The 9,157-nt window shown below is 37.6% G+C and overlaps 1 protein-coding gene across 1 annotated transcript; it reads left to right on the top strand.

Annotated features, from left to right (window-relative positions):
• The first annotated feature begins 2,463 nt into the window (after positions 1 to 2,463).
• LOC139468292 (immediate early response 3-interacting protein 1-like) lies at positions 2,464 to 6,819 on the top strand. Its single transcript, XM_071250175.1, has 3 exons — positions 2,464 to 2,566; positions 3,828 to 3,923; positions 4,953 to 6,819. Exons 1-3 carry the CDS (start codon positions 2,476 to 2,478, stop codon positions 5,006 to 5,008), a joined length of 243 nt encoding a protein of 80 aa, XP_071106276.1. The 5' UTR covers positions 2,464 to 2,475; the 3' UTR covers positions 5,009 to 6,819.
• Positions 6,820 to 9,157: the final 2,338 nt, after the last annotated feature.

The following is a 9,157-nucleotide window of genomic DNA, read 5'->3' as shown; positions in this document are numbered from 1 at the left end:
TTCCGATTCCTCAGAAAATCTTCGTCCCAGTAAACACATTTACAATTGTCTGCTGTGTATAAAGTATGAAGTTTTATAATACGCTCTCTGATTTCCTTTCCTATTTTATTGACACACAGTTTATAACTACATAAATGTCAAAAACATCGTTACCAGATTACACCAACTGTAGTGTAAATCACATTCAACGCCCATACTACCCTATGAAAGGGTTTATCTGCATATGAATGCTAGCCAACACTGATAGTATTCCGTATGCGTTGCATTCATTAGTACTTTATCATGGCCACTGTTGAATATGATATGTGTTCAATAGTTCGGAAGTAGGAAAGATCTACACCAGCATTTTATTGTCTAAACGCACGTAAATGCATGTTTATCTGTTAACAACACGGCCCGTACTGAATGCAATAGAGGAATGATATAATGGAAAAGTACATGATTTGTATGCTGCAGTACGCTAATGTACACCCGCACCTCTGCATGTCGATTTGTCGACTTGTAATACCGGCGTATTTGATTATTGCTGACATGGCATTTATCTATGATCTGTGTCTGCGCATATCGCCGCCATCAACAATATCACTGGGGCCCCGTTCCACAAAGCGATCTTAGCGCTACGACTGTCTAAGTCTACGTTAAAGCATGGGACTTGTAAATAATCGAGTCGGGACCAGCCTAACCAGTGACTGATATTATGATCATCTTTCCTCTCTGTCGGGATAGGAAGGCACGCCATCGCCAAAGTCACTGAGTCTGACTATCCAACCCATTTCGTCCCCGTACGACAGGTTGCTGAAAGGCTTTTGGTGACCAATTGTAACCCAGATCCCAATATGTGACCGAAGATTGGCTGTGTAGTTCCATAAATTTGATAATATCTTTTGTAATAATGGAATTTTGTTTTGTGCCATCTTTTGACATGTATTAGTGAGTGAGTGAGTGAGTGTGGTTTTACGCGGCTTTTAGCAATGTTCCAGCAATATCACGGCGGGGGACACCAGAAAAGGGCTTCACACAACGTACCCATGTCGGGAGTCGAACCCGGGTCTTCGGCGTGTGACATGTATGGTAACAGAATGGTTTCCACATGACAGATTTCAACACAGTCAGAATATTTGCACAATGAGCTGTGTTGAGTCAGTGACATAATTCGAGCGATCAACGCCTTTTCGTGAGGGTATACATTGTGCTCCTGCTCGCTTCAAGCAAATTCCTTGTTCGATTCCTCACATGAACTGTACTCAATCATTCTCCAAGCGAAAATTAGCGTGTTGATTCGCTATGCTTGCAAACTGATTTACCCTAAATAGCATTATATTCTGTCATCGTTTTAGAGTGAGTGAGTATGGTTTTACGCCGCTTTTAGCAGTATTCCAGCAACATCACGGCGGGGGACACCAGGAATGGGCTTCATTGTACCCATGTCGGGAATCGAACCCGGGTCTTCGGTGTGGCGAGCGAACACTTTAACCACAAAGCTACCCGACCGCCCCCATCATTTGGCCTCACTTGTTGACTTACATATGGCATGCATATTTAATTTGGTTTTTTTATGCGTTCGAGTGTGGAAAATATACACAACAGTAAGAACGATAACATGATTATTTTGTAAATTTAAGATATTTGGCAATGTAAGGTCCAATCCAAGAGCACATTCCAATTGTCTAATATATATTTCACTAATTTTAATGGATTTATACTTTCACGAACAATAAATGCAGTAAATTCATCTTCACTAAAGACCTTATCACAAATAGGACATACAGCTTCTTTATATTGTCTAATGCTTTGTGCCTGCTAAGTTAACCTCTTAAGAGTGCAAAGATATTCAATAGTTGTAGTACATTTGTAGCCACTCACTCATCATATTCGTAAATACCATGCTTTGAAACCCAGGTGTTTCATACAGTAACACACTCAGAACAATCGACTGGATTAAAAATAAGTTACGAGGACAACATATGTGATTTTTTAATACGGATATGATTCAGGACAAATAGTAGCTGCAGTGACAGCCTAACTCATCTGTTTGTTTTATTAATTTCTTTTATTTGCATAGACATGTGCAGGTGGGTGTTTTATTCAGTGACCATAGTAACACATATATCACTTCACTAATTAATAGTTTGAGTCGCATTTATGTTCGTGCTATTTCACAGATTTTCTTCATGGCGACTATCGCATCCCATGTTTGATCTGTAGCCAAAACTTGTTCTCGGCAAGAGAACACGTCGCGAAAACACGGTCAGATGAGGGAGCACTTCGTGATAATAAATGCAAACGATTATTTCAGCTGCATTTTTAAAATATCAAAGAAAAATAATTGATATCAATTCATAATAAAATATAATAAATAATCTATACTTTATATGCTGTATTTAAATTCATAGTGATATATCACTCACTGTAAACGTTAAGTAAAGAAAAGGAACAATAAGTTCTCCTTTGCAGACGAATACTTCCGCTGCCAACATGGCGTTCACGTTGTACAGTTTGATAGAGGCTGTGATTTTATGTTTAAATGCAGTGTGTGTTCTACACGAGGAACGGTTTCTTGCCAAAGGTATATATTTCAGGTTGTCCCTGAGTTGTTAAATACTTTACGAGTATCATAAAAGTCGAAGAATGTATGTTCAGCGACATGTTTATAAACAAAGTGAAAACATGAAAAATAGCCACTGGCGTCTGGAGATCTCTTTGACTTTAGTTTGCATGCCAGATGATAGATGGTATCTTTGCTGAAACACGTCAACGAGGTGTTTGACTAAGTAGCATATGTACTTCATCATTTAGGACTGCAATACGTAAATTATGTTGAAAACATTAATTGTTGTTGTACCTGTCATATGTTGTAAGACTGTCATGTGTTAAAAAAAATTAAAATAGCGCCCTATAAAATAAAGGGAGTAATTATCAATCAGCAATCTTGCAGCTATTCACGGTGACTTAGATTAACATCTAGTCTCTGAAATGAACATATCGTTCAGAAAAAAATACAGTTGTTCAATTATCTTAATAATAATATGATAAAAGGGAGCCCAGAGACTCTCATTTTCAGATACTGCAGTAATCTAGACTTGCCAAACATTATAGAGTTGTATGGGCTGTAATTGATATGTTTGTATCAGGGTCTTTAAGACAGATTAACGGTGACTATAGAAAAGAGGTGTGATGTATTAAAATTTGATTACGACAGTGAACACATTCGACCTGTCAACATTGGGTTCATGTAAATTACTGTTCTCCTGAAAGAAGAGTCAGTCCTTATTCAGAATTTTGGTGGCCATGTCATCAGGGATAGACACGGCCTCCAGTATGTCAGTCTGAGACAAGTGAAAATTTTGAGGAACTGGTTGGTTTCATCCAAAATCTAGTTGTTTTACATAAACCTCTAGAATGAATTGAATTGAACAAATTGACTAAATGGAGATGACCAATGGTGCTCACCCTGGAGGAAAGGAAGAGTAAAACTGTGTGAACGTTTCTCTGTAACAGTATGTTATGATTTGACAAACATTCATATTTTGTGAATATGCTTTCAAACTTCCAATTACTTTTCAAGATTTATTCTAACCTGCAACAATTATGTTGATGTCTGTGCACCATACACTGCTGTTCATTCATGGAAACACTGCTAAGGTACCAACTAATCGGGTAACCCTTGATATATCACTATCAGCAATGTAATCCTAACTGTTCAAAAATAGGTTATGCAAGGATAGGTGGGCATATAGTAAGGTAATCTTTCCCAGTCCACAATAAACATTATAAGAAGGATGTGCACAAGTGATCATGAATCAGAATCAAACATTAACATGTTCCAGTTGGATGGGGTGCTGACCAGCGAGGGTTTGGAGAGGAACCAGGAATGAAGACACAAATGCTCAACCTTATTAGATCTATTAGAACTGTTATGAGGAGTAAGTCCATTAACAGTTGTTTTTTAAATGCGTTGAGTTTGAAAATGCAAGAAAGATTTGTTAAGCTTTGATATGAATTTACCAGAATATTTTTCATGAAAGTTACATTTTTAGAACCTATGTGATTCTGGGAAGAAATAGGGCCATGGTACAAGGGGTACATCCTGCTTGTCCTAAGAGCCAGCCAGGATGGGGTGGTGGCTAGTTGACTGATTATGTGTCATTGTACCCTGGCTTCACGGATCAATGCACATGCTATCAATCACTGGTTTGGAGGCTGCCATGATACAGCTTGTGTGCTGCTGATTTATTCATATCTGGTTGGTAGATGTCCATGATTGATTCACTGATCAGGGCCCCATGAGAATTCCAGGATAGATTTGGTTGCCAGCATCCTATACTTGCGGTAACAGGTGGTATGATCGGATGGACATGCTCTGTGACTTGGTTGATTGTGTCTCATGGTACCCTGATAGAATGGATCGTTGCTCATGATATCAGTCACTTGTTTGTTTTTTCCAGACTCAGTTATGTACAGGCAGACCTGATATGGCTGGAATATTGCTGATTGCTGAGTTAGACAACAAACAAAATAAGCAAAAGTTTTTATATCATGGTTATTATAGGTTCTTTACCACATTGACATATTAATCTAGGTGATAAGATATAACAAGAAGTTAGAAACTATGAACAAACATTGGTCGATAATCTGTTCTGTTCCCAATAGTGATGATATATCATGATTATGAAGTGTTTCCAATTATCTGAAACCGCGAAATAATATAACATTACCACACTCTCTCATGAATCTGTCTTTTTTTTTTGTCAATTAAGTTTCCAAAATATTTTCTCCAATCATACCAATCCCGACCAATATTTTTAAGCATAGACGTTAATTACTTTGAATTGCAAATGCAGTTGTAATCAAATCTCAGTCACTCACACTTGTGCAAAGATTAGTATTGAACATGGAAAATGTCAGTACTTGTTGCTTCAGTAACTTGATTTTGTATATTTTCTTTTTTTCAGTACCTTTAATAGGAATCAACGTAGCTGTGATATTACTGAAGCTTGTGTTTGGATAACAGGAAGAGGTTCCAGTGGCTACATGTGACTATTGTTTTGCACCCATCCAGCAAGTACTGGATGAGAAATATTCATCGGTGTGCCTTTTAGGAAAATCATAAAATAATTTCATCTTTCATATGATTGTGACAACTAATAAAATTAACACTTTTCTTTTCTTAATTTTGGATGAATCTATGATAATGTAAAGACAGTATGATCTTAATTATGTTGTTGAAGACCTCTTTGAGAAAACGGAAATGCTCAAGAAACATCACAGGGACAAAATAAAAAGATATTAAGCCAGATTGCAAATGGGCTGGCAAAAAGAAGAGAATGCTGGAGAAGAATAAAGAAAAATCATATCATGTTCTTTCTTAGAAATACAGCTTTTCTATATTGATTTGATATGCCATTTTCATCAACATTATTTCGGATCAGATAATTGATGTATTGTTTTGGTTGAAAGGAAACCAGTGACATTGTTCTAAAATTCCGATTGCAATGTTACCTTTTGTGCCAAGTAAAAGGATTCATTATGTTCAGGGCTGAAATTTGAACACAAATGTGTCTTGCAAAGTAATGGCAAGTTTCATTCATTTCAAACTTTAAACTGACCAGGAAGAACATACTTATTGCAGAGAATCAAGCATAGTTTGAAGTCACAAACTTGCAGGATAGGTTCATGATAAATTGGAAGAAAATACCTTGGCAAATAATCCTTTTCTTCATGCATATAGTGGTGATATTAGGTGAATATATAAGCAAAGAGTACATTGTGGAGCATGTCAATACATTATATTGATTGCTATGTTGTAAATAAAAAGATGTGGGCCCAATTGCATGACTTTCATCATGTGTAAGTGTAAAAGTTCTAAGATAGCGAATCATTCTGAGTGATTGTGCATATTGTGGAGTCTGTATGGATGTACATTTCATGTCAAATTCCAAATGTCTTCTCAATTTACAGTTATTGTAAAGAAAGACTGTACATATGCTGCAGACTTAAATGTTAGCACTGTTAAAGGTTTAATTTGAAAAATTGAATTGATCCAATACAGAATTTGTAGATTATGTGCTACGGTGATGTAGGATTTTACAAGTCAACGTTTTTCATTTAGTCAGGAAACATCACCACATCAAATGTCATCAGAAATAAACTATGTAAACACTTTTATGTTTAATGATATAACTAAACTTGTAATAAGGTATTATGATATATTTATATTATATTTCATTGAATTTTGTTGTTAATGTACAGTACAGTACCATTGCAATATACAGTTCTTTGTCAGCTGTGACATACATATTGTCCTTTCATTAACTATGTCACTTTGAAAACAGAATCTAAATCAAGATTTCCTGAACTTCCAACATAATTGATTTTATAGTTCATCATAATGTAGTTTGCTAGGGTGGAGCATCCAGCCATTTCGGTGTCCATATATACCTTCATAATGACAGATGTACTTGTGATGTTTACTAAGGTAGGGACTGGAAGCCCTTGGTCCTCCCATCCTCTGCATGCCCTGTGGATTCCAACATCATCTGTTATTTGGAGTTTGGTATGCATGAAGGCTCTTATTCGCTTGGATGGTGGGGTTGCCTTGTGATTTAATTGTTTGTTCGTCAAGACGAAGTCCCGGGTTTGATTCCCCACATGGGTACAATGAATGAAGCTCCTGACATGTTATTGATGGAATATTGCTTAAATCGGCGTTAAACCGTACTCACTCACTCTTAAACGCTTGTATTGACCATGTTTACACTACACTTTGTATTATCAGGGGATTCCAGGCTTCTATAAACTCCCTGGTAATAGGCATGTGAAAATTAAAAAAATATATATATACATATTACAGATAGTTTGTCCATATTTTTAGATATAGTGTTGCTTATCTTGATGTGTGACTGGATGGTCTGGGAACAAACACATAGATAGTTTCAGAAGAAAACACTAATTTGAGGTGCAGAGTTCCTTGACAACGTTAGATCAAGGTAAAGGCCAAACAAACCTGTTTTGTCTGCAGTAAATATGTTGGGGACTTGTTCTTTCATGATTGACATCCCAGCTTGTCCTTGTATGCATATAACATCCATGGACACCTTGAACATTGGTCAACATGCTCCCATCATTTATTACTCTAAAGGTTCATTATGTTTGATCCTTTTGTCAGTTGTTTTTATTCTTTGAGTGAGTCATAGTAATAGTGGCTTCAGCCTTCTTCATCCAATTTTGCCTTTTGTGTCATGATGGGAGTAATATACTACTCAAAACAAGTTAAAGAACACCAACAATTGGAAGACTGTGTTGCAATACCCTTCAGACTGGACAAATTAGCTATAGTCATGTGAAAAAAAAGTTTTTTAATTTCTTTTGAGTATATATTACTTTTTAGTTCAAAACTGCAAATGGGCATTGGTTTTAGTGTCTACATAAACGATGGAAGGCTCACGCAAATCATTGATGCATATACACATGGACATTAATTAGGCACCGACCATTTTGTCTGACATGTGCTATATTAAGTATGATTGGTGCTATTCCTTGTTAGAAACACCACAGATGAGTAGTAAACTGACAGAGCATGTGGCACTAACATGACACAAATAATGAAGCATAAATTAGCAATCGGTACCGATGTATTTGCGTTATGCGAAGAAGGGTAAAAACGTTCGTTTCAACGAAGCTGGAAAGTACCATCACCTATAGCCCACACCAAGAATCGGACTGTCACATTATGCAGTGAAAACGATTACTGTCAACCTGGAAATCACCACTGACTCTGCAATCAGTATCTGGAGTAGCCACCCCTCTCACGGATGACATTCGTGAAGGGTCTCCTCATGCTGCTGACCAGACGTCTGATTTCAACGTTGGGATTGTATGCCATTCCTGGTGCTGTGCTCGGGTCAGTTCATTTAGGTTTATTACAGGAGGGTCTCCCGCTCGCACTTGGCGGCCAGGATATTCCCAAATGTGTTCAGTTGGGTTAAGATCAGGGTTTGTCATTATTTTTTGGAATTGGATTTTGAATCCGGTTGTGCCTAATTAATGCTCATGTGTATATATCCAGTTCCAAAAAATAAGGGTTGTCTAAAACAAGTATGAATGGCGAAGGGCAGTCGAAGGAACATGAAATTATTATTTCCAGGATATAGAGATAGCAAGCTACAAAACAATTAATAGTCTCAGGAACAACCGGACATAAAGATATAATTTCAGTTTGTTATCACAGAAGGAGTTAACTATGCAAACATCACAGTCAACAGTCAACAGTCAACAATGATATGATTGTAAACATAACGTTACGAAGGAAGAGGGAAGTCTTCCACGCAAAAAAGCAAACAAACACATTGCTGCCTATGGATATTTTGTTACGTTACCAGCTATATGCAGCGTACGTTGAAACATATTTAGAGCTCTTCCTGGTAGTGTTGAAGATACGTCGATTATATCCAGACCTAAAAAGATAAATATTCCGCCATTGTGCATGAGAGTAATAAGCTTTCCTTGTAGCCAGTCAGACCCACAAAACGCTCCCCGTGTTGTTTTTTAACCCCTTAACCGGGTACCCCTCTTAGCCCTGCCGGGATCCGATGATGGGTTACAGTCCCAGATTCCCCTCGATTCTTACTCGCTTTCTCGTGGGTTCCACCAAAGGAGCTGAGTACAACGAACTGCATCATCTACTTTCATCTTACATTAAACTGACTGAAATAATGTTCAAACCTGCGCTAAACCAAAATCACCCATTAACGTTCAGCAAGCAGACACACAAAACGCGCCGAGTTGTGCCCCTTAGTCATGTCAGTACCCGCTGAGCCCAAATTCGCCAACTAGGATTCTTGGGGTTATGGTCAACTCGTCCACACGAAGACTCTTTCACCAATGACTTGGTGTACTCGTTCAGTTCGACTAATCCGTACAGGACGATAATCAAGTGATCTGACGAGCATAAGAAATGGTACCAACTAACATTGTTTGTTTCTAAACACGAAACAGGACCAATATCAAGGACCATACACGTACTTCCATTGTCAAAACACACGCGGTTACAAAATGTGCCGCGAATGAGAACAAAAATGTAGGTATTATGTCCACAGTTTGGAGGATAGGGTCACTTGTTCAGTTATCGACCAACCATCCAGACAGATCAGCACAGGAA

The sequence above is a fragment of the Haliotis cracherodii genome, unplaced genomic scaffold, assembly GCF_022045235.1.
Source record: "Haliotis cracherodii isolate W230 unplaced genomic scaffold, xgHalCrac1.p SCAF_1, whole genome shotgun sequence".
Taxonomy (NCBI): Eukaryota; Metazoa; Mollusca; class Gastropoda; order Lepetellida; family Haliotidae; genus Haliotis; species Haliotis cracherodii.
The sequence above is the reverse complement of the archived record's forward strand: the minus strand, read 5'-3'. Positions and strand labels throughout refer to the sequence as shown.

Excerpts from the sequence above, each read along its gene's own strand:
- LOC139468292 (XM_071250175.1), top strand. The coding sequence starts at position 2,476 with ATGGCGTTCACGTTGTACAGTTTGATAGAGGCTGTGATTTTATGTTTA. Across the intron at positions 2,567-3,827 it reads GGAACGGTTTCTTGCCAAAG|TTGGATGGGGTGCTGACCAG; the intron begins GTATATATTTCA and ends AACATGTTCCAG. Across the intron at positions 3,924-4,952 it reads TATTAGAACTGTTATGAGGA|TACCTTTAATAGGAATCAAC; the intron begins GTAAGTCCATTA and ends TCTTTTTTTCAG.